This window comes from Perca flavescens, chromosome 12 (assembly GCF_004354835.1).
Source record: "Perca flavescens isolate YP-PL-M2 chromosome 12, PFLA_1.0, whole genome shotgun sequence".
Lineage (NCBI taxonomy): Eukaryota > Metazoa > Chordata > Actinopteri > Perciformes > Percidae > Perca > Perca flavescens.
In genome coordinates, this window is record NC_041342.1 from 1,781,385 (window position 1) to 1,808,034 (window position 26,650).

General features: G+C 42.9%; 1 protein-coding gene across 8 annotated transcripts in view; it reads left to right on the forward strand.

The window, feature by feature from the left end:
• pard3ab (par-3 family cell polarity regulator alpha, b) overlaps nt 1-26,650 on the forward strand; it is a 334,540-nt gene that overhangs the window by 245,140 nt on the left and 62,750 nt on the right. For 7 of the 8 annotated variants that reach the window (XM_028593795.1, XM_028593796.1, XM_028593802.1 and 4 more), the window contains 2 exons: nt 515-643; nt 16,429-16,710. In XM_028593795.1, coding sequence (XP_028449596.1) covers nt 515-643; nt 16,429-16,710 — 411 coding nt within the window. The remainder of the gene's footprint in view (nt 1-514; nt 644-16,428; nt 16,711-26,650) is intronic. The other variant, XM_028593803.1, reaches the window with a different exon arrangement.

Sequence of the window (26,650 nt, forward strand, 5' to 3'; positions counted from 1 at the left end):
GTTGTATATTATATATGTTGTTGTTAACTTTCCACTGTTTAGAAACCAAAGCCCGCTCCATTTTTCCTATTTAGTTTCCGCGGGTGCTTCTGCTTCTTCTTCTCTTCTGGGAAAAAAGGACCGCGTTGCATTGTGGTATACAGGAGTAAAATGTAGGGTACATCATATGTACACTCAAATTAGCAGTGCATTGTGGGTATTTTATAGGGATCTATATAGTGAGTGAAATTAACCGCTGAGAATTCGAACACCGCTACAAGATGGTGAACACACTATATAGGGAACTGTTTCTGTGTTAGGGAACAGTTTCAAACACAGCTTGTGACTTTCCATCCATTCACTGATCCTGTCCTTCTCCCTGGGAGGAGAATGATCTGCTACTGCAACTATACCAGTGACCTGGGAAGAATGATTGACAGCTAAAACCAAAAAACTCAGAAAAATACAGTTTTGTTTTTCATTGTTTTAGTTCATTATTATTTGAATTGTGCATTGTTGTTTTTTTGTATCGCAGGTTTGGGAAGCACCGTAAAGACGAGCGGCCGGGAGAAAAGCTGGATCGTAAAGGCTCCAGCAAGTGGAGGGTGGATGAGACGCAGGTTTCAGACGAGGAGATGATGAAGATGAGGATGGAGCAAGAGAGGTAAGGTCTTCAGGATGTAGCGCCCGCTAAATGCTGTTCACCTTTGTTTTTCTGCTAAGTGCTGCAGTGGTAACGGTCCCTTTGTCTCTGGACTCTGTGCTCTACTACCTTTGGGATCAAAGGCCGGGAAAATGTCCCAAAAAAAGAGTTTTTATATTTTCTCTTGGAGATCACTCACAGGGTTTTTAGCCCTTGTGTTGTCTTCCCATCGACCATGAACTTGTTCTTCCAGGTAAACATTTTTGAGCTTTTTCCGATGTTTTTGTCGGGTTTTTTTTGTTTGTTTTTTTCACGATTTGGTCATTTATATGCACAACTAACACCAACTTGTGTTGGTTTAATAATACGTTTTACACTTTTTCTTGGAACATTGGTCAACAAACTTTATTTATGTAAAATGATACCACATTATTTTTGTTTAAAAAAAGCAGAAATTATGAATTAACTTGCCTAATATTTACGACAAGAGGATGTTGAGTTGATCACCTAAACAATGTTGTATGAAACCATCCATCCACCATGTTATTTTTGGGTAATTTGGTTGAAAGAATCCCATATTTCTGATATAAAAAACTTGTGGCGTCAAATTTGACCTGAGGACAACACAAGGGTTAAGCTAAACATCCATCCATCCATCCATCTTCGTCCGCTTATCCGGTGTCGGGTCGCGGGGGGAGCAGCTCCAGCAGGGGACCCCAAACTTCCCTTTCCCGAGCAACATTAACCAGCTCCGACTGGGGATCGGCGTTCCCAGGCCAGGTTGGAGATATAATCCCTCCACCTAGTCCTGGGTCTTCCCCGAGGCCTCCTCCCAGCTGGACGTGCCTGGAACACCTCCCTAGGGAGGCACCCAGGGGGCATCCTTACCAGATGCCCGAACCACCTCAACTGGCTCCTTTCGACGCAAAGGAGCAGCGGCTCTACTCCGAGCTCCTCACGGATGACTGAGCTTCTCACCCTATCTCTAAGGGAGACGCCAGCCACCCTCCTGAGGAAACCCATTTCAGCCGCTTGTACCCTGGATCTCGTTCTTTCGGTCATGACCCAGCCTTCATGACCATAGGTGAGGGTAGGAACGAAAACTGACCCGGTAGATCGAGAGCTTTGCCTTCTGGCTAAGCTCTCTTTTCGTCACAACGGTGCGATAGATTGAATACAATACCGCACCCGCTGCGCCGATTCTCCGACCAATCTCCCGCTCCATTGTCCCCTCACTCGCGAACAAAACCCCAAGGTACTTGAACTCCTTCACTTGGGGTAAGGACTCATTCCCTACCTGGAGAAGGCATTCCATCGGTTTCCTGCTGAGAACCATGGCCTCAGATTTAGAGGTGCTGATCCTCATCCCAACCGCTTCACACTCGGTTGCGAACCGATCCAGTGAGTGCTGAAGGTCGCAGGCCGATGATGCCATCAGGACCACATCATCTGCAAAGAGCAGCGATGAGATTCCCAGCCCACCAAACTGCAACCCCTCCCCACCCCAACTACGCCTCAATATCCTGTCCATAAATATTAAAAACAGGATTGGTGACAAAGCGCAGCCCTGGCGGAGGCCAACCCTCACCTGAAACGAGTCCGACTTACTACGAGGACCCGGACACAGCTCTCACTTTGGTCATACAGAGATTGGATGGCCCTGAGTAGAGACCCCCTCACCCCATACTCCCGCAGCACCTCCCACAGTATCTCCCGGGGGACCCGGTCATACGCCTTCTCCAAATCCACAAAACACATCTAGACCGGTTGGGCATACTCCCAGGCTCCCTCCAGGATCCTTGCAAGAGTGAAGAGCTGGTCCGTTGTTCCACGACCAGGACGGAATCCGCATTGTTCCTCCTCAACCCAAGGTTAGACTATCGGCCGAACCCTCCTTTCCAGCACCTTGGAGTAGACTTTACCAGGGAGGCTGAGAAGTGTGATACCCCTATAATTGGCACACACCCTCTGGTCCCCCTTTTTAAAAAGGGGAACCACCACCCCAGTCTGCCACTCCTTTGGCACCGTCCCAGACTTCCACGCAATGTTGAAGAGGCGTGTCAACCAGGACAGCCCCTCCACACCCAGAGCCTTGAGCATTTCTGGACGGATCTCATCAATCCCCGGGGCTTTGCCACCGTGTAGTTGTTTGACTACATCAGTGACTTCCGCCTGGGAAATCGGCGACAATCCCCATTATCCTCCAGCTCTGCCTCTAACATAGAGGGCGTATTAGTCGGATTTAGGAGTTCCTCAAAGTGCTCCTTACACCGCCCTATTACCTCCTCAGTTGAGGTCAACAGTGTCCCATCCTTACTGTACACAGCTTGGATGGTTCCCCGCTTCCCCCTCCTGAGGTGGCGAACAGTTTTCCAGAAGCACTTTGGTGCCGACCGAAAGTCCTTCTCCATGTCTTCTCCAAACTTCTCCCACACCCGCTGCTTTGCCTCTTTCACGGCAGAGGCTGCAGCCCGCCGGCCCGCCGGTACCCTGCAACTGCCTCCGGAGTCCTCCGGGATAACATATCACGGAAAGACTCCTTCTTCAGTCGGACGGCTTCCCTGACCACCGGTGTCCACCACGGTGTTCGTGGGTTACCGCCCCTTGAGGCACCTAAGACCCTAAGACCACAGCTCCTCGCCGCAGCTTCAGCAATGGAAACTTTGAACATTGTCCACTCGGGTTCAATGCCCCCAGCCTCCACAGGGATGCACGAAAAGCTCCGCCGGAGGTGTGAGTTGAAAGTCTGTAGGACAGGGGCCTCCTCCAGACGTTCCCAATTTACCCGCACTACACGTTTGGGCTTACCAGGTCTGTCCAGAGTCTTCCCCCACCCCCTGACCCAACTCACCACCAGATGGTGATCGGTTGACAGCTCTGCCCCTCTCTTCACCCGAGTGTCCAAAACATACGGCCTCAGATCAGATGAAACGATTATGAAATCGATCATTGACCTTCGGCCTAGGGTGCTCTGGTACCAGGTACACTTATGAGCATCCCTATGTTCGAACATGGTGTTCGTTATAGACAATCCATGACTAGCACAGAAGTCCAACAACAAACAACCACTCTGGTTTAGATCAGGGAGGCCGTTCCTCCCAATCACGCCTCTCCAGGTGTCTCGATCATTGCCCATGTGTGCGTTGAAGTCCCCCAGCAGAACAATGGAGTCCCCCACTGGAACCCCATGCAGGACTCCAGTCAAGGTCTCCAAGAAGGCCGAATACTCCGAACTCCTGTTTGGTGCATATGCACAAACAACAGTCAGAGTTTTCCCCCCCACAACCCGCAGGCGTAGGGAGGCAACCCTCTCGTCCACCGGGGTAAACTCCAACACAGCGGCGCTCAGCCGGGGGCTTGTGAGTATCCCCACACACGCCCGGCGCCTCACACCCTGGGCAACTCCGGAGAAGAAAAGAGTCCAACCCCTATCCAGGAGTATGGTTCCAGAACCAAGACTGTGCGTAGAGGTAAGCCCCACCAGATAAACAAACAAAAAAAACAAAAAACACTTGTTTTGAATAATAAGTGCAAATCCAAATGAAAGCCTGTAGGTTCAATCATCGTGAGCGATTTGGGGTTCTCGGTCTTGCCCAAGAACACTTCGTCATGGGACTGTCGGGCCAGGGATCGAACCAAAGACCTTCCAATTGGCTGGCGACCGCTCTACCACCTGAGCCACAGCCGCGCAAAAAGAAGTGACATCCGGTGGGACCTCCGGCAGCATCGGAACACCCCATAAATGAATTGTCGTCGATATGGACTAATGGTTTAATAAATGAAGAATTTGTGTAATAAAAACAAAAGACTAGATGGTTAGAGCCCATCAATTTTGAGTCTTATCAGGTGGGTACCCCAAACCAAACAGGCCCAAAGACAGCCTGGCTTTTGCTCCCTGCATCACTCTCTCTCTCCCTCTCCTCCCCAAACTTAATGTCAAACGGGCACCGTGCCAGTTTTTTGGGCCGGCGGTTTATAAATGCCAAGGCCATTACAGCCCTGCCAGCTAATTAATTCCTGTGCTCTTGGTGTAGAGGCAAAAGTCATTACACCTCCCAGTTGCTCGTTATGAAAATTTGGTTTGTAATTCTTTCTTTATGCCTGCAGAGAAGATAGTCCAATAATATGATAATAGCCAAGTCTTTATTTTTAATTGGCATAAGGTTAACGCAAAAGCCATGTCAGATGATTTGGTTGTTACGCTGTATCTCGTTTAAGGTTCAGAATGCTCCTTTTGTATGTTAATCCAATCAGTTGTTTCTCTTGTCCTCAAATGTCACAGTCTCACACATTAATTACATGACAGAGTTTCAAACACGGAAACTTATTCGGGACTAATACAGGTACATTGTGGACACAGATACATGGAGCCTTCTCTTCGTTCATTCAGATTTTCTTCACTACACAGTGCATAACCCCTGTGTACATAGCTGTTTATTTTGTGGTTACATTCTGAATTCTCTTTCTTTTTTGTATCCTACAAGACGTGAAGCATTTTAATCTTGAAACACTGCAGAAGTTTTTATGCTATTATCGTAAATCCAGAGTATATTATTAATCAGTTAATCCAGATTAATTTAAGCCTTCAGTACCACAGAATGTAAACAATTGATTGAATGCTTTCTGAAGCCACTCTAGTATGTGATCTAATACTATTTGTAGCCGATAGGGCTGCCTCTCAGTACAAGTAAAAGTGGATGTAAATCTAGTATTTCTTCAGATTTATCTTTAAGGCAGAGCCTCTGCAAGAGCTGAGAAATGGGTGTGTCAATCTTTTTGTGCACTTATTTGTTCTTTTGTTTGTTAGTGTGTAATGGTGTTGCCCAGGGCAAGAAAGAGCTATGGGAAATCAGGCAAAATGGTATATGAGGAACAAAAATCAGCCAAATTAAGGTCTGTGCATCCACAGAGCAGGAACTATCTTGGGATTGTCTGACAGTAGTTCAATGCATTAATTGTTTTGTTCAGCATTGGTTGTTTGGATCACTCTAACCAAGCATATTTCTCTCGAAAGCACAAGCGCGCCTCTCGTTTGTATTTCACCACTAGCTGAGATACCCTGATATTGACAGGGAGATCCCACTGAGGATGTGGAAGACTGGCTGCTTCGGGGTTAAACAATGATCCAGTTAGCTGTGTTTCACCAAGCTGCTCTCCCAAGGTTTGGCCGGGAGCTTAATCCAGCTGTGATTGACTAAAGGGATAGATTTCCTCGCAGGTTTAAGTCTCGGGTCCCTGTGGGCTCCAACTCCAAGCCAGACAGACATTGATGTTTGCGGGGGGGAAATGTATGGTCATTTGAAGAGCAGATAAACATGCACATCATTAAAGTAATTGCTTGCGGTGAACACAAATGCATTTTATAATGCATTTGGCCCGAATCAGCTAGTGTCATTAATTAGAAACATCCACAGGAATGTGACTAGAAACCCTCCGGTGTCAGCTATTGTGTGATGCACCAGTGCTAAATCTTTGATTTTTTTTTCTTCCTAAAATTGAGGCTTTTGCCAATGCTGATCCCTGAAAAAATAGATTTGGAGCATTCAGTTACTGACATCAGGTCATGACCATTGATGGGAATGATTTTGCTCTCAAGTTAAGAGGTCTGAAACACTTTGCTTTGTACAGTGCAAAATATCAGACACAACAAGGTATTCTACCTGGCATGTTTAGTTGCATCTATTTGATTGGCCAACACAGCGGCCATCTATAGCAGGGGTGTCAAACTCAGCTTCACTAAGGGCCACACTTGGAAATAAGAATGACATCAGGGGCCAGACATGTAGAGTTTGACATGCTTTTATTTAATCTAAGTCAAACATATTTGACTGTATTATTGCATGTCTCATATGCTGCATGCTTTCTCACTTACAGTTATGTCGACATAAAGCCCTAAAAAAAGTTCCTTAGCCATCATAGAGTTTTGCAAATCAAGCAAAAACAATGATTACATTTTTTTACAGCAACCTGTTTCACAGCCTAAATATGAAAACTCTCTGCTTCTGGGGGAATTCCTGAATCTCAAAGTTGGCAAATCTGCCATATTCTGCTTTGAGTGTTGCATAATTAGAGTTTGAAAAGAGTTTGCCGTCTTTTTTGTTTCTGCGCACAATTAGGCAGGCCAAAATCTATTGTGAACCTACATTGATATGCGGGCCGGATCAAAACTTGCAAGGGGCCTTGAGTTTGACACATGTGATCTATAGCCAAAATTTTAATTTAGTCTTGACACTGATCAATACTGTATTAGTCCGTGTATAGTCTCGTTTTGCCAGACCTTCCTCCACAGCGCTGCACAGGAAGGTCTGGCTAGTCCACACAGCATTCCTGGATGGGAGAAAAACGTGCTCTGGTTTATTGGAATTTCTTTAAAATAATCCCAAAAGTCTTGGGTGGTGCTTAAGCTCCGGACGGAGCCACGGTGCCTCTGCTAAATAGTCTCAGGAAGGAACTTGTTTTGGTGGAACGTGTACGTTAAAAAGTAGTTTTAGTTGTGCAACAGAAAACTCCGATTGGACAGATAGTCTAGCTAGCTGTCTGGATTTACCCTGCAGAGATCTGAGGAGCAGTTAACCATAGTCCTCACAAATCCACCGAAAAGAGTGTCGTCCGGTTCAAAAGGTTCAAGTTGAATCTACAGCAGACAGTGTGCGGCATATCATGTAATTTGTCCCAATGAACTTCACTTGACCGAGACATTTGCTTAGTTCTACTACTTGCTCAAGATAAAGAATATCAATGTACTCTTGTATTTTGTACTATTTAAGTGCCATAGATACATTAGAAATTCCCCAAAATGTCCAGATGTACAGTATGCATATACAATAAAATGGGCCCTCTGTGTCACCGGTTTAGCCCACTATGAATGATCAAAATCTTGCAGTATTCTCTTTGCATAGCAAGGGCTTCAGAACTAACTGAAGCTACTTGTCGCCAAATCATAAAACAATTCCAGATATCCAGTGTTATCAATCCAAAAGGACTTTCAGCAGCCATCTTATCCTGCTGGACCTTCTCCTTTCATGTACTTCCTGCCTTTCACCGTGGCCTATCAGTTGTGTCAGCACTACCGCTAAGAGGAAGGTTTATTACACAGTGGGTACAATAGCACATAATGGACCATTGTTCTGGCCTGATGTGGTAGAAAGGTCACTCGTCAAACACATTTCTTCTACCCTAATGTCCCATCCTGCCATTTCAATACCCTTTTATCTGCTGTCTCTCCCTCTCCTTCTGCTATGCACCCTTTTTGTTCAGCCTCATCATTTACCCTTCACGCTGAGAGTATTTTCATGTCTCATCAAGGATAGCCGTTAGACACAAAGCAGGGTTTTCCTTACCTAAATATGTTGGGACTGAAAGGGCAATGATTAGGCCAAGTGTGGGTTTTCCTTCCTGTCCCATTTCAAGTAGCGTACAATTGTACATTTTTAGCAACATTGCTTATTAAGTGCTTGTCATGTTGGGACTTAGATGTTGTCTTAAAGCAATACTCCTTTAAAGGTGGCAATGAAAAGTTGAACATTTTGAAAGGTTTGCTCTTCTGTGGAAGATGGCAGCTGTAGTTACCCTTGATTCACACCAGTTGAAATGGATCCCAGTGGTTAACCAGTTCCATCGCAAAAAAACCCCCAAAAACATTGATACTATTCACTCAAAGCTTTAGTGCGTAACCTTTTTATATTAATGCCTATCAGCTCCACACAACTCTCTCTGTATTTCTCAGTATGACTATGTTCAGAAACTGGTGTCGTTTGGCGACTTTCGATCGCAGAAAATTGAGTGAAGATAATGACCTCTTCTGAAGAGTCCATTGTGGTTTTTTTATCCTGTGTGTCCTCCTTGGCTACTAGCAACTGTGTGGAGTGGGGGTGGGGGTGGTGCTCGATCACCGAAGGCTTGCATCAAGTGAATGCACAGACAGTGTTGTTGGCATTACTGAGAATTCCTCATGACGACAGAAACTACACACTATAGGTTTAAGCAGCATAATGTACTAATAATAATCTTCCCCATCCATATACAGTATAAACTGGGTATGATCTAAATACAAATTTCTTCTGCCTAAAAACAGACTAACTACACAATTTCCAATCATTGCTATTATAGTTGTTTACTTTTGCAGCAATCGGCTGCTTACGGTATATACAGTAGGTGAATGACAAAAGTGATAAATTGAGGTATTTATCAATATTTTGGTAGAAAGTGTGATTGTGTGAGACAGCAGAGAAGTGCAGTGCCCTGCAGGAGTAGCTCGAGGAGGGATGACACTAATGTTAGCTTACGGGATGTGTGTTTGATACTTTAAACATGACATTTGGTTAAGTATACCTTTAAATATAATAGTTTTTCTTTGTTTTAATCGCAGTTAATATTAAAAACTCTAAGCGTGCCAAAAAGATTTGTTGACTTGACAATTTTAATAATCCATTAATTGTCATTTAACAGGGGTGGGGAAATGCTGCTACCAGCATCTCAAAAGTGAGGATTTGTTGCTATTCCCCCAGATAAGATGAGACGCATAACAGCAAGCATGATCGGTCCGCGTGTAAAGGCAATGAGTCTGTCTTACCTTGTTTGACTGATATCTATTTATTTGTTATTTATGTCAATTTGATGAATAAAAATATATATTAAGCTTGAAGAAATTAAACCCCAATCACCAAAACTGCCTAAAAAAATTATATTAATATTTAAATACTCCCGTTAAAATCACAAGGGGTCTCATTTATAAAACGTGTGCGTAGGATCCTTACTAAAAGTGTACATACGCCCAAAAGCCAAAAATGGAGTACGCCCAAAAAAAATCATATTTATAAAAACGTGCGTACGCACATCTGTTTATAAATCACAGATTTACAAACAAGCCTTTGCTATAAAATTGAAGATTATATATAATATTTATATTAAACACTTAGCTGTCTGCCATTTCCCTCTGGAAACAGCCGGTTGCCCCCAGAGTGGCGAGGACCTGTATTTGGACCGGGATGGCACGGTTCCGGTGCGTTGCCCTCTCTACTGGACCCAATTCACTACAGAGATCCAAGAGCTCAGCTTTAGGGAATCTAAATCGGCATATTAGCCAGTCATCGTCATGGTCCCTGAAGTCTCTTTCTCTCCTGATTCTTCCATTGAGGGTTAGTCCTCCTGTAGGGCCAGCAGTGCCATCATGCAGCATTACACACGGGTTCACCGCAGTATTTATATGTTTACAACAATTTGTGATTGTTAACACCTTGCCAACACAGCATCAACTAGTGGTATCCCCCCCTCTGAGATACAATTTGAAGACTAAAGAAAGTGTAATAGGCAAACACCCTTTTCTTCATGCAGGTTTTGTTATGAACAGTATTAAAGTTCAGACCGATAACGAGGACATTAAGGGTAACGATTGCGCAAGAGCTTAACTGCTATATTTCCAGACTTTGACATTTGATGATATATGCACAGTATTAAAGACAGATATTTAGTTATTTACACTGTGTTCTGCCATTATCTAATGGTAGAGTATTTGATGCTATCCTGTATTCCATGCAGTCGGACCATCTCCTCCTCCTGCGCTCCGTAGCGGACAATGTGACGGCAAGACAGCGCCGATTAAACATTAAGAACACATTTTTATTTAAGATTTGAGTTGGATTTTACAAGGTGTTTACGCAACAATTATGACTCAGTACAAGCACAAATAACACTGGATTTAATCTTCATGGTAACGTGGATGATATGGAGTGAAGAAATGTGTGTGAGGCATCAATACTAGAAAATATTACGAGTAATCGTTATTCCCACATGTACTTTCTTCAGTCTGAGTTCAGTTCACCACCTCACCATCTGTGTTACCAGTTCCCATTGTCTCCAAAATGTGCGTACGCATGGGTCAGAGTTTGCGTGGAGGACCGCTCGTTGTCTCCTCAAGTTAGTTTTTTATAAATCCCAACCTTTGCGTGGGAAGTGGCGTACGCACATTTTCAGCCCCTTTTGGTGCATACGCCACGTTTTTAAATGAGACCCCAGGAGAGTCCGATGCATCCTGACAGAAAACTGAGATTAGCGCTATTATTCAAGTTTATGTTCTGCTTGTTTAACGGATGTTTGGTAAAATCCTATTAAACACATTCAGAGAAGGTTTGAAATGCTATTTTTTCCTCTCAATTCCTATCATTTGGGCGCTGGTGATTTTCCTTTGGTGCTGGCTAAAACCTCTTTGGGGAGCGCCAGCAAATTCCTCTATGTACTTTAAAACACAAAGCTGCATCCGTCGCCACTCAGAAACTGGCTCCATTGACCCGTCCAGTGCCTCGTTATTGGAAGGGGCTGCACGGAGAAGGCCAGGCACTGGATTGGTATGTCGGGCCTTATCTTATCAGCCACTGTGCTTGTGTATACAATCAGTAGCTGCTCCCACTGCCACTGCTGCTGCTTTCTCTGATGGAAAACACTGTTTTTTCCCCCCTTTGGGTTTAAAGATAGATCCCTCGAGGGCCCTGCTTCCTTCTGCGCTATTAGATAATTGCAGAGTCCACAAGTAGTACAGACGCAGCTTGCAAGTCCACAAGCTTTCATGTGACATGGGTTAAGTTGTTGGAATAAGTGCCCATTTTGCAAAAAAGATTGTTAGCCCTGTCCAGATTCAATAGGGAGCTGTTAAAGCCATCAAGTTCATTAGCAGCCTCATTTTTTTTAGTAGTAAAGTATTTCCAGCCATTTATCCCTGTTTTTTTTTTTTTTGTACCTACCCTCCAATGGGGAGCCCTCCTTTTTAGACTTATTGTTTCATTATGCACAGCATGCAAATTTTCTGGAGGAAGCGTTCTAAGATTTTAGCCCGCTGAGTGTTCAGTGAATTTGCACCCCCTACCTCGCGACTGCGCCTGTCCCATTCTCTTTCTCACCGCCATTAAAAAGGGGCCTGGAGAAAAGAGAGCAGTATGATAATTGGTAGTTGTAAAGCTCTGATAATTGGCAAGGCTGTAATTACAGGGCTGCGCGATAGGTAGTCGCCCCCGCTATGGAAAATGGTGTTGTCAGTTATTCACAAGATAATGGCCTAAAGAGAGTGTCTGTGTGATTTCTCTGTTTTTCTGGATGTGAGAGGTGTCACAGGTGTGTGTGTGTCTGTGTCTGTGTCTGTGTGTGTCTGTGTGTGTGTGAGAAAGCATGGTAGCTACAGTATGCATTAGCAGGACTCTGTGAATACAAAGTGCTTCCCTTGTATGAGTTGTTGTGGGGGCGAGAGACTATTATGCATTGTTTATGGTATTATTCAAAGGGGGCATAGATAATAGGCTCCACATCTTCTCAATCTTTTGTAATGGGAAGTTGAAAAGGAACGATAAACAGTCGCTTGCAGATGTTGCCGTGGCTCGTCTGGCGTTTTGTTAATGTGATATCTGAGATTTACAGCGTCTCTCTGCTGCACAGTGTTTACACTACAAGGATTTAACAGCATAAAGCTTTTATCTGACAAAGTGGAAACCAGTAAGGTGGCAGTTTCAGTTTCCCACGGAGCAGTGTGAACCATCATTCATAAAGAAGTAAAGTCAATGACTGGCAGTCATACATTTCTCGCACAGTACTAAATATGTATGTTTGTTCTGCCTGTGCCATGCGACATAATGTGCTTTATGTCACTATTTTATGTGCTGGGATTTTGTGAGTTGATTGATTAGTGACCGTCAATTACATAGTAAACGGACAGTATTCTGTACAACATGATATCTCATCATGTGCATCTACAAGTAACTGTTGGATGTGTTCGATGACCAAAAACAACCAGACACGTTTGCTTTGCAAACTTGGATAGCAAAGAGTCAACATGTGTCAACATATCTTGGAACATGAGCAAATTGCCTTTTCAAGGTGGGTAATTTAGGTTAATAGAAATATGTATATTGTTTAGTATATATAAAGGAAAGTAATCAGACTTGGGCTTGAATGGTCAGTTTGGCTAAGTAGCTAACCTACCTGTAGAAACTGAATCCAATTAGCAGTAAAAGCTCTTTTGTATTACCAACTTTAGATACAGTATAGTCTCACATTGCCAGACCAGTCTCCACAGCGCTGTGGAATAAGGTCTGGCTACACCACACATACACTCCAGGATAGAATGAAAAAATTCTCTGGGTTGTTGGCATTTCTTTAAACCAATCACAATCGTCTTGGGCAGTGCAGCGACGGAGGCTCTGCTAAATAGTCTCAGGAAGGAACTTGTTCTGGTGGAATATTTGCACATCCGAACGCCACATCCAGTATTAAATTAAGTTAACTGTTGACACAATACAGTAACGTGAGCTATTTAAATGAGCTGATACATGGTTAAACCTCATTGGCTCTTACCAGTGGATCTCTGTGTGTACTTCGTCCACAACAATCCCACCAATCACTCCCAAAACCTCCCAGTTAGAGAGGAAATGTTCTAAACATATTCTTTGTAAACCTTTACCCGAAAGAACCAAGCAGGCCTGCCTTGTTGCACCGTCCAAATTTTCTTAAAGGGGTGATAGAATGCAAAACCGATTTTACCCTGTCATAGTTGAATAACGACAGTTTGGTGGGTAAATAGGACATACATAGAAGCTCAAAGTCCCATTGACACCCCTTTACTATGAAAATCTCATATTTTGAAACTGCCGCTGAAAACGGGCGAATCTCAACAAAGCTAGTTGCTTACGCAAGCATCTCAAAATCCGGAACCTTAAGAGAACAGTCACGCCCCAACATTTACATAGGCTACACAACTGACCTGAGATCAGGTAGTCTTCTAAATCTAGCTAGGTCACGCAGATCTCTGCTATTCCATTACAAAATTCACTTCTGAAATTTTTTTATGCGAGAAATCAACTATGTAAAGCTCAAATATGGGACGTTTTACGAAAATGGTTGGCTAATTGCAAATTTTTGTGGATGTAGCTCTATCAATGAGAGCTAGCTCCTCCTAGAATTCCTCTGAAATTCACAAAAATTCATTAACTTGAAATCGGACACCGTTGTTAGCTTTATAGGACCTTTAGGGATATATTGTATAAGTGGCATGATGAAATTCAAACTATAAATATACACACATTATGTGGTAAATGAAGCTAACTATCCGTGATTTGTAGCTAGCTACACATAGCTAGGATTGAAGGGACAGTCATAGCTAACGAAACCCCCACTGTTCACAAAAAATCATTAACTTGAAATCGGACACCGTTGTTAGCTTTATAAAACCTTTAGGGAGATGTTGTATAAGTGGCGTTATGGAATTCAAACTGTAAATATACACAAATTACACCAAAAATGAAGCTAACTATCTGTGATTTGCAGCTAGCCACACATAGCTAGGATTGAAGGGACAGTCATAGATAACGAAACCCCTAATCTTCACAAAAATTCATTAACTTGAAATCGGACACCGTTGTTAGCTTTATAAGACCTTTAGAGATATGTTGTATAAGTGGCGTGACAAAATTCAAACTGTAAATATAGCTACTCTAGTTATGCTGACAGCCAGCCAAGATTAACTGGAACTGTTGTAAGAGATTGCTGGTGTAACAAGCTCGCTGACCGCGCTATCACTCTCACACACGGGCCATTTAGCTAGAGGGAAGAGGGGAGCAGCAGGCCCTGGAGTTCTGTCAGCGCAGCAGCGTTTGGTCCATTAACCCCAAAACGGTGACTTTGCGCGGGTATGGAGTGCTGTGGGCTGCAAGCCGTAACGGAGCTCCAGCTACCTCACAGCAGGCCGGGGTCTGTGGAGGAAGGCAGGCCGTGCAGCGAGGCAGCAACACAGGCAGCACCGGCAGCTGAACTCCGACACACAGTCTTACCAAATTTGCAATAAGCCATCAATTTTCCTAAAACATCCCATATTTGAGCTTTATATAGTTGATTTCTCGCTTAAAAAAAGTCTCAGAAGTGAATTTAATAACGTAATAGCCCGACAAACAAATGCAATGAGACCTGCTGTCAAGTCTCCCACGTGTTTCTATGAAGTTTGCTCAAACCAATCAGCGCGTAGCTCATTCTGAATATTCATGAGCATACCATATTTGGAAGAAAAGCTCTTGTTCCAAATAGAGCCATATTCACAGGGTAGTTAAGGGCCTAATAAAATAGCATTCGGGCAATTTTCAGCCCAACCAATGTTACATACCCCATTAGGAGACCTTAAGGAACAGTGTAAAATACCCTATATAATCATTCTATCACCCCTTTAAAAACTTGATATTTTCAGCATGTAGCTTGCTAGCTCGATGTTTGTTGTTGTTGTTTCCCGAAACAAACAAAAATTTGCAATGCAAGGCACATCCGGCGCCTATTAACCAGTAAATGAATATAGCTTAGTTCATTCAACATAGAAAAAAAACATTGTTATATACACCACAATAACAATGTTTTTTTCTATATATATATATATATATATATATATGCAAGGAAGATGAACTGATATATCTGGCGTGGCCTGATATAATTAGCGTGTGTGTCTTTGCGTGCGACTGAAGGTGTGTCAGACGTTGTTGGGTGAACATACAGATGCTTGTTTTTTATGTTTGTTTTTTGTTTTTAATGTTGATTGATTGATTGATTTTTATTCGACCACTTAAATATAAAAATATGAAACAGTACTCTGTGTCATACATTAAAATACATAAATAGTCAGGGATGACACAATAAAGCCCAAAGACTTATTTCCATTGTGGTCCCTATAAGGGCAGGGGGAGAAGACAAGTGGCAGCAGATCCCACATCAGTCATCATACATTAAACAAATTCATCCACATTATACAGAAAAATTAACAATAAAAATAGGTAATGACTATGATTGGCACCTAAGCCATACTTTCAAACCCTGTTTAAAATTGTCTATGCTTCTTACTGTGTTGAGTGTACCAGGTAACCGGTTCCAAAGGGTAGTTCCAGCATAAAGAATAGACTGTTTGCCCAGGTTAGTATTAGATGTTGGGGGTACAAAATCTGTTGAGCTACCCTTAGTGGAGTACCTGTGAACTTCATTTACTCTATTAAAATAATTTCAAAAATATTTGGCAACATCTCTGCATAAAATTGTTTATGGAGATGTTACCTGTTGACTGTTGGAGCAGACGATGCAAGACTGCACAGATGTTTTTGTCCAAAAGCAGCCCCATGCTACACAGAATGCTATTGTTTCTGACCTACCATTGTCTTTTAGACCAGAACAACCTAGTATCAAAACCAGGGATTCACCGAATCCAGGATTTGGCTTCAGATTCGGCCGAATATTGGGCTTTTTGGCGGGGTTGGGTTTCTGCCGGACCTTAGAATTTTTTTCCACCAAACCCTACACTTGCACTACGCGTGCTACGCTGGTCGCCGTAATGATGGCACCGTTGATTACGGGAAGGTGTTTACGTAGGTGGGGCGTTCAATGCAGTAGGCTGTGAGAAAGTGGACATGAAACTGGTGAGCAGAAAAAGTTGTTGTTTGGCAGTACTTTCAGTCAAAAGAAGGCCATTCAAGTCCACCTACATGTTCAATCTGCAATGCTGATTGGTCTGGTGGTGGTGAGGACCCTAAACTATACACAACATGGCCGCTGTTACAACATTTGGTATGATACATCTGAAAGAATACGAGTTGTGCATGAAGGAATCTCCAGACAGCAGCCAAAATGCAGAAACTTCAGGTACGGCAATGGAAGGTTGTTTACTGGACTGAGGATGGGAGGAGGATACGGTTTTGGATTCAGCAGAATCTTAACCAGTGGATTCGATATTCGGCCAAATCCCCAAAATCTGGATTCGGTGCATCGCTAATCAAAATGTCTGTTACAATCTTCCCCATCAGGATCCAGGCCAAGACCAGGGAGCTGAGGGAGCGCCAGGCCAGGGAACGGGACTACGCCGAAATCCTGGACATAAGCCGCACACCTGAGAGGGGCTCAGAAGAGGAGCACCCGTACGCAGGCATCAACCCCTTGAACAGCTCTTTGGACAGCGGGCACAGCCGGCCCCACAGCCCCCGGGACGATTACCCCCACATCCATCCACACCACCAGCACCAGCACTCCGATTCCCACTACACCCAAGTCAGCAAAGCCCGCAACGACCGGCCGCCTTCTGCAGACAGGTAGGGCTGGATTTCTGCATTCCAAAAGAGCCAGAATTATAAATATTTACTATTATTCCAGTTTCTTTTCTTCCCTTGAAAAATTTATTATTTACTTGGCAACACTGAATGAATTCTACTGGAGTCACAATAAGGGCTGGGTATTGTTTTCGATACCAATACCGTGACCTCGATACCGGTTCCTAAACGATATTTTCCATACCAGTTTTAGAAAACAAAAAGGAAATACAACATTAAACATTACGGCACAAATCTTTTTATGTATTTTTCAGCTCCTACTACGTGAGCCCCGTCTCTATGATAACGTAGAGTTTTTCCTGCATGTCTCTACGACGTGTAGCCAATCACAGACATTATTAGATCTTGGTAGAAGCATACTGCGTGCTTATTGGCTCACTGACGTTGATGAGATTTAAGGATAAAATTGGGTATTGAATGACAAGGTATTTATCAATACTCAATACTTTAGAGGCAATTCCGTCATGCCTAAAAGGTATTGATTCTGTACCCAGCCCTAGTCACCATCCCCCTCAAAACCTATTTCCGCCCAAGCCAGGTGAAGAGCTACCATTCAGGGTTCAGCAACCTTTTTACCTCCAATTCAAAAGCCCAACCCGGTCATGGGATGTCAGTTAAAGGTCTGTGCAGGCCCGATTCTGCCTCGCATTCCCAATCTTGGTAACTCTAAGGCAGCATTATTGCACAGAGACGGCAGGCTGGCTATCACACCTGGAGGAGAAAATAATCACAGCAACAGAAGGCAGGCGGTAAATGTCAGCTCGCCGACTGCTAGGCACAATGCACCGTTCTCTGGGGTGGGTGGGGGGAATACTCAGGGGAGGCAGTGAGTGAATGGGAACCTTTTGAATATCATTCTCTCTTTCTGTTTCCCTTGACCTTTCTACCTCTCTTTCTGTCCCCCCCCAGCCTGCCTGGGTTACCAACATGTCATGATTGACAACTCATTTTAAAAGTGAATGGATGGGTTTGTCTTAGTCGTGGTTTTCACACATCCCCAGATGGCCCCAGCAGCCTGTGTGTACTTCAGGAGTGCTGTATCTCCATTCATAATTCATTGTGCTGCTGTTGTCACAGTATGTTTTGTTTTTCTTATGAAATCCCTGATGTGGTCTTGTGTGAAGATAAGCAGATGCACAACAGCAGATAACGTACTAGCATGACCAATATTGAGTCCTATTTAATTAGGTAAGGGAATTCACTCATGATTTAGACTCTAATCATCATATTAAAGTTAATTGCTCACTCCTTCACCAACATAAGCATTTTTCCCCTTAGTGCTCTACTATGAGATTTTGTTTTATGCATCTTTGGGGTGAATACATTTAGCAAGAAGCTGCCCCCCTAAAGCCCTCGGCCGCTGCGAAATGCTGCGTTATTGACTTTAGACCAGGTTTTTGTTGGTCAATGTTGCGATCACTTCTCGCTGCCTCAAGATAGCAATACACCCAGAATGCACCTGAACAAACCTCCCTGTAAGACCAGCACGCCCATGGGCCACAGATGGGTGCAGGTGCATTTGCCATTTAAACGACGCGGGCGCTGGACGGGAAACTGACAACTGCGTCGGTGTTAAACAAAGACAAAGACACTTGCGTTGAGTTGATAGGGCCCGTCATGTTGTCTGGAACGTATGAACTGCCTTGTGACTATTTGATCACATTAATAGGTAAAATTAATAATCAGTCTGGAAGTAAAAAACAAAGTAAAGAATGAAGTCTTCAGTAGTTGCAGCCTTAAAAGAGATAACCATGACCGCACAACTTCAATAGTTCATTGCACTAGATTGCACTCCCGGCTTTGGCTAACTGTTCCACTGGGATTCGGAGACATAACTCTTTATTGCATTTCATTTTGTTCCACCACAGGGAGATTTAGCTGAGGGAACATTGGTCTTTTCAATTAATATGAAAATACTTGGGCTTGGCTTGTGGGCTTTTAGCGCACAAAATGTGTTCTTCTCCACTTGGACATATAATGTTCTACATGTGATAATGGACACAGGCGTTATACTTCAGTGTTAGTTTTTTATACTATATATCTAGGCCCCATTGCTAACCATGCTACCCCAGACTTGAAACATTTGCTCTTTTCACAAGGCTTTGATTACAGTAGTGTAGGTACCAGGGACAGATACTCCTTAAAGATATTATGTTGCATTCCCAGATCTTCAATCTTTAGAAAAATATACCTCTTGAGAAAAGCAGGAAGCGTGTTTTCTGTTTCCTGTCTGCCCCCAACTGAACAGGAAGTGAATTAGACCTTGCCATGCCAAGCACAGGAGGGAGGGAGGGAGGGAGGGAGGGAGGGAGTGTTTGTTTGTTATTATGGGAGTTTAAGCAGGTTTTAAGCATTGTGGAGATTTGATCAAAGCAATAACATGTCCTTAGAAACTGAGAGTGAAGGAAAATGTTATTTTGTTCCTACACTAACACATTTCTTTTGAAATGCCAGGCATGCCATGATAAGTTAAAACATAAACCGTTTAAGATTTCTTTTGAGTCAGCGTGATGCTTAGGAAGTTGCTGTGTGCTGGATATGTCTTTTTCACTGTTCAAATTAGGACGTTTTTTAACGAGCTGAATCTGTGGGGGTTCTTTCTCTTTGTTGGAGAGAAGCACCTTGATCTTTTAATTCAGTATTTCATGATCCTTTTATGCCCCAAATCATCTTTGATATGGCTTTGAAACCGTCCCAGTTTTATATTAGTGTTTGTATGGCCCTTTTGTTGGTGCTGCCCTGCTGTGATTGTCACAAGATCAGGACTCCGAATCAAAGTGAAGGGGTCAAAGCTGTGCCACAGAGCTTCAGGATATAACCTCATCTTTTTTTTATTCACATAGCACTTATCTTAACTAGGTTACATAGTGCTTCAAACTGCAAAAGTATATGTTACAACTGATCTTCATTTGACTATTTGACTATACCTTTGCTCTTAGAGAATTAAACAGTGACTCATAAGTCATCAGAGTGGGAATGTTGTGTTTAATGGCGCTTTATTGTATTAGTTTGTATCTTGTACTGTTTTGTCTGTATTTTCTTGTTGGGTTCTGAGTTTGGCGTTTTAATGCATGTAGCTTATTTTTTTTTTTTGTATTTATTTTCACTTGTGTATTTGTTGTTGAGTTTGATGTATTGTAAAGGCCCATCTAGAGACCGGCGTTGCAATTTAGCTTAGGCTATACGTGCTGTGGTGTGTATTGGTTGATGCTACATACTATACAAATAAACAGACTGCACAGATAATGTATAAATAATGTATGAGAGTAATACAGTGTGAGAATTTAATATGACACAGCACATCAAGGCCTTTGTTTCTGCTACCACGACTCTTAAAGAAACACGCCGAGTTATTGTGAATTTATCTTATTCACCGTAACCCCCAGAGTTAGACAAGTCCATACATACCCTTCTCATCTCCGTGCGTGCTGTAACGCTGTCTGACGGCTCCAGCGGCATCAGGCCAGCACAGAACATGCAGGTGAATGGTTCCAGTAATCCTACTGCTCCGAATAAGTGACAAAATAACACCAACATGTTCCTATTTACATGTTGTGATTTGTAGAGTCACAGCGTGTACAAAAAACAACCTAACATGAGACACAGCCGTCTTCTAACTGTAAACAAACCAGGAACTATATTCTCAGGCGGAAGAATATAGTACTTGGGCGGAGTGATATGCTCGCAGCAAGCCTGTCTGAGAATATAGTTCCCGGTTTGTTTACTGTTAGAAGATGGCTGTGTCTCATGTTACGTTGTTTTTTGTACACGCAAAATTTTTTCACTTTTGTCACAATTCGGAGCAGTAGGCTAGTTGGAACCAGTTACCTGCAGGATCTGTGCTAGGCTAAGCTAATGCTGGAACCGTCAGAGAGCGTTACAGCACGCACGGAGATGAGAAGGGTATGTATCGACTTGTCTTACTCTGGGGGTTACGGTGAATGAGCTAAATTCCCAATAAGTCGGCGTGTTCCTTTAACTATGGATTGACCAATTATCGGCCTGGACGATTATCGGGGCCGATATTTGGAAATTTGCAGGTTATCTTTATCTGTGTTTTATTTTACCGATAAAGTTAATTAATTAAAAAGTGTGCTACTCTGGCTCCGCTAGAGCTCTGTAAGCAGTCTGCAACACCTGCAGACAAACTGATAGCACGTTAAGACTTCAGGAAGCTAGTTTTATTTTTGATTTATTCCTTTTTTTGACTGTGTATTATGTTTCAGTTTTATTAAATAATTGCTTAAAGCATTTAAACAAACTTTTGTGTTGGAGTATGTAACATTCCAAAATGTTAATTTTGACTTAAAGATTAAAATTTTTAGAGTAGATGCACATCAGTTCCAAATATTGGAAATAATATCTGTTTCATTAACTTCTAATAATCTGTATCGGCCTTGAAAACCCAGTCTCGGTCGACCCCTACTCTAACCTGTTCCCACTACTCGTGCTACTCATAATAATAATCATCAACATGTCATCATGGTCTTCCTGAAGCATGTCCTCCAAACTGGTGCCAAGAGGAAATCCCTGCCTTAACCCTGGCACTGTCACTTCCCTACACAACCCATTTTATAACTGGACCAAAATTCTCTTCAATGTCCAATTGAGAATACCAGAATACCACCCCCCGTGTCACTTCCCCCATGGGCAGTAAAATGCACAATTGCCTTTCTTGGCACCGCAATGATTGGCAGTCCGAGAGGGAACAGGGGAAAAAAAAGACAACATGCAGCTGCATAAATAACCATTTGAAATTCATTTTTAATTGCCTCTTTTTCCTTTAAACGTAGCGCTGTCAGAAATGTCTATTTAACTGCGGAGGGTTTAAAAACAAAAACAACTACAGAGGCCAGGAGGCGCTTCAGAAGCCTTTGGGGGAACAGTGGGCCCTTTCCTTTGCTTTAAGGAGCATGACCACGAGGACTACAGACTCAACCAGTCTGCTGCTTCCAGCCTCAAACAACATTTAGCTCTTTCGCTTCCAGCCTGCTCTGTAACCTTTACTTTGAGGATTAGACGTGTCCTCAGATGTCTTTTATTTAGGTTTAAATTGGAAGTGGAACATGTTTTTTTACAGAAACACTTTATGTTTTAGTTGTGTTACTCTGCGGCTTGTTGCGTAGGTGGTACGGTGTAGTATCAGGTTGGGAACATTCTATTTTTTTTTTTTACATATTTCTGTTTTGGCTCTCAACCAAATTACATAACCTTGCTGCTGGGACACTGGTGGTCTTTCTTTCTCCCTTCTCAACATGCCAAGTAAAATATTGCCAAAAGCTATGTTTTTATCTCCCCCAATGTTTTCCCACCATTACAGCTAAAAATATATATTTCTCACTAGGGGCCCAGTGTGTACCATTAGCATCTGGTAGCATTTGTCACCAAGTTCCTATAGAACTGTAAATTGTGAAGTCCCAGGAGATGATATCTTACCAGCTATGTAACCATGCATGCTTCTTTTGGGCTTTGCAAATTGATAATCTGAACTTACTAAAAACATACTTTAGAAGCAGTCAGCGTGTCATTGAATAGCTTTATTAGCCCTCAACATTTGTTGTATCACACACCATCCCTGTTGTGTGAGTGTAAGTGTGCAGAGAGCCAAGTGAATTAGCGACCATTGTTTTATTTCCCTCCCAACTACAAGGCAGCAGTGAATGCTGGGAAGGCTCTGTGGGATTTGGTGTGATTTGATTCTCTGCGTTTCCCGAGGAGGCAGCGCTCTTATTGAATCGGCTCCATTACATTTCATCTCCACCCGGGGAATAAGGGGCCTCAGAGGGAGCGGACGTGGTCGTGTGTGTTGTATCACAAACACACCAGAAACAGCGACGCAGACAAACAGACAGCAGTTGCCTCACAGCTTTTCACAGGCTGATAAGGGTGTATGTGTGTATGTGTGTGCATGCATGCATTTGCACTTGACTTTATGTAGGCTGTGTGCACACACTGTTCAATAGTGTGCATCTGTGCTTGATGTCGGCGCTCCTCTGTATTTGTTGGATTTTTGTTCAGGTGCACATGTGTATTTGTTGGAAATGTAGAGGAGTGGGAGTGACAGGTCAAAGGTGTGTGTGTGTGTGTGTGTGTGTGTGTGTGTGTGTGTGTGTGTGTGTGTGTGTGTGTGTGAGGCACCGATAAAGTACAGTGGCAGGTATGCAGCTGCACACAATGAACACAAAGCTTGTGCCTTGTGTGAGATTCTGTAAGGATTTCTGTTGATGGTGGTTGAAAACGAGCTGGATTAACTAGCAAGGTGGCCCCAGGGCAAAAAATGAGCTGAGGGCCCATGTTGACCCCCCTTCCTCCCGCTTTTCGGTGCATTGTGTATGTATACTTTTGCCTACACATGGCAGCTTCATAATAATGCTTACACACACTCCGAAACCGACCAGTATACTGAAATGCTACCTGCACAACAATGCTACCTGCTGTATGTCAGTTTGTGATGATTTGAAAAAAAACAGTGACTGGGATAAAGCCTGACCCTCCCACCTCACTATCTCCTCTATTGGGGTTTAGCGCCGCCCAGGCCGGTTGTGATTGATTTAAAGAAATACAAATAAGCCAAAGTTTTTTTCTCCTGTCCCAGAATAGCTAGCTGGTGAGCCAGACCATGCTCCAGCGCTAGCACAACTCAGTGGAGATGCGAGACTGCTCGTAATCGGAATCAGAAAACTCAGTCAGTAAACTGGAGTCCAACTCTGCTCTATGCATCTTTTTAGCCTCTACTAGATAATTTTCTGCCGTACAAACTTGTTTCCAGCCACAACAGGCACAGCTGTTATGAGCAGACAAAGTTAGCAATTTGCTGATGAACATTAAAGGATGTAGCAGCTAAACAGCCAAGTAATTTCCTCAAGAGTTGGTGGTGACCAAAACAGAGCTAAAAGGAGAGTGAATATTGGACTTGCATTCATCAGGTGGCAAAAAACAATCTTCAAATGAATGCTAATGTTGCTCTGCTAGATGTGTAAATGAGTAGTTTTTTTGCCAACCAATTAGCAATAACTTTAACTTTTTTACGTCACAACATCTGATGTTTTGTATTCTGCTTGTTCTGCTTCCCCCACGTGGCCCAAAAAAATATATCAATTAAGACCTTTATCATTCCAGTTTATGTTGTGCTTTAGTGGTTTGCAATTAATTAAATTATCACAAACTAATTGTCTGGTTGGTAATCCAGTCTGTGTGGAAATGTCACCTAAAGAGTATGCAAACATTAAAGCGTTAGGTCTAACTCATGACTAGTGAGACCTAATTTTGGACACAGTCCCAGACAGCTTGGACTTGATGCATTGCTCGTCCCTTAGAAATTAATTCAAACAAACCCTTATTTCATTCAGCGTTGAGTAAACACACAGCTAATCCAACATTCCTGTCTCTTGAGGGGCCTCCGAGACAAGGAGCCCCAGCTGGGGACAAAACACATCCAAACACCAAACCAATCCAAAAGCACATGAGTACTCCAAACTCATAACACACATACAATTTCCAAGTACAAAGACGGAGAGATTTAAAAGCCTGAAAAGCTTCAGCAAGCTTAAACATAATTTTGTTGGATTTACAAATGTATGGAGAAACAGTAGGTGACACTGTTTAACATTGTATGATGGGATCATAGAAAAAAATTCTATCTCACTCAGTATGCCCCATAATCCATTTACCAACGGACTTTATCTTTGTTGTTTAATTCTCGTTCCCGTGTTTCCGTAATCCCACACATCTGACTTAAAGCATTATATGACTCTTCTTTTCACATTAAAGGGTTAGACAGTATTACGTCATGCTTATTCCTGTACACTGATTCATTTCCTGTCGAACTGGACCAGCTATGCTTAACATGTCGCCCTGCAAAATCTTGTTCAAGCCAAAGAATCAGCTTTCAAAATGTTCTACAGAGTTGAAAACTAAGATTTGTTTCCTATTCTGTGTGACTCAAAGTGACAACTTCCTGGAAAACTGTGTGGAAAACTGGTTTGCTTGTTCTTTGCTGTCTGCTATTTTCTGCCAGACTAACTTGGAGTTGGAAGAACTCACAGCTGTGACTTTTCCCCCTCTTCACTACCGTTAAAGACCTGAGAAAAACCAAGCTCGGTTACATCTTTCTGCACCTCAGCTGCTCTGCTATCTGGCTCGTAATGTGTGAATAGACCAAGAGACAAGATGCTGGCTTTCACTTCTCTGTGGAATATGGATGTGTGTTCTCACCACTCACTGAGCTGAACAGGATGTCTTACTACAGCTTGGGGAACATCTCTGCTTGAGGGTCATCACGAAAATTGTCAAGGCCTGGTGACAAGAACAGGGACAGAATTTTGATCAGCTGCCACCATATATGGCCTCCTACATAACACAGACTTAAATTTTTACACCTGAGAAAACTCATGTCATCATCAGAAGTAGGGGTGCAACGGATCACAAAACTCATGGTTCAGTTTGGATAACTTTTGAGCCAACGATCGGATACATTTTTGGATCAGCACAAAAAAGGGGGGAATTTGTAAAAACAATGTGTTCAATCCAGCTACTAGCTAACGGTAGGCTAACGTTACCTGCTGCCAAGTGTAACAATAGTCTTAACTAGCGTGACGTGCAGCGATGCTTCTGTTGCCTTTGGCCTCAGAGAGCAGCGCATTTATGAGGCACCGAAATGATGCACCTGAAATCTGCGTTGGTATTCGGTCCGGTAGATAGTTATTTAGGCACCGTGTCATATTAGCACCGGGATTTGGTACCCAAACCCCGGCTTTAAGCCCCCTATTCTCTGGTAACTCAACTACCAACTACCGCTGTAATTGCGTTGCCTTTATCTTTTCACGGCAACTCTCCATCCGCGGTTCACATGCATCGCGAACTGCGAGTACAGACCACGGATCAACTATGGGCCGTTACACCACTAATCAGAAGGTAGCTGGGGAGATTTATGAGCTAATCTGCAACACCGATAACTGTTTTAATCCAATTCAGAGCCATTACACAAGGAAAACAATTATTATAGTTAAAACAAAAATGTAAGATCCATGTCTAAAGAGTGTACTTTATGTTTCCATGCTTGTGGGCATGGCCAGATTAGAAAGTTATGGGCTCCAGTTGCAAATATTTGGGTGCACGTTCTGTATGTGCGCATTACTGTATACCCCAAAAGTGTACAAAGCTGAGCACAAATGGCGGCAGATACTGTGCTATGTGTGTATCAAATGACATGGTGTATGGTAAAGACTTAAAAGTAGGTCTGACAAATCTCATGTCCTCCTCCGACATACTGCATATTCAATATGGAGTTGTCAAATGATCTACACATATATTAATATAATACACCATATTATATCATATAATCTACAGCTGTTGGGATCTAGAAATGTGCCGGATGTCATGTGCTCTTCCCACATACTGCATATTCTATATCAGGGATCTTCAACAGGGGGTCCAGGACCCTTAGGGGGTTACTGTAGGCCCAGTTTATTATTACTTCATTTTATACAATATATGTAGTAGGGGGTCCCTGCTCAGTCTCTCTTTCAGTAGAGGGGTCCAATTCTATATGGAGTTGTCAGATGATGTACACATGACCATATTATATCATATCCTACTTTCTTAAGACAATCATGGTTTTGTTCTGAGGAAACTATTTTAGAAGCATTTTCTGTCTCCCTGGTCTCTTCTCTTCCTGACTTCTGGGTTTTCTGATGAGGTTTGTCTTTATCTTATTATTGCGCAATAAATAATTACTTGTTAACCATCAATGCATCAGTGTAGTTGTGCATTATGTTATGCTCGTTTGAGTGCTTTCAGATCAATTGCACAACAGCTTCACCGACTCATGGCCTCGAAAAACATGAAAGATAGTATTAAAAAAGAAATCACCAGGCTGTTAGTGATTGTTCCAATTTATCGGCCTTGATAGTTTTCACTGAGT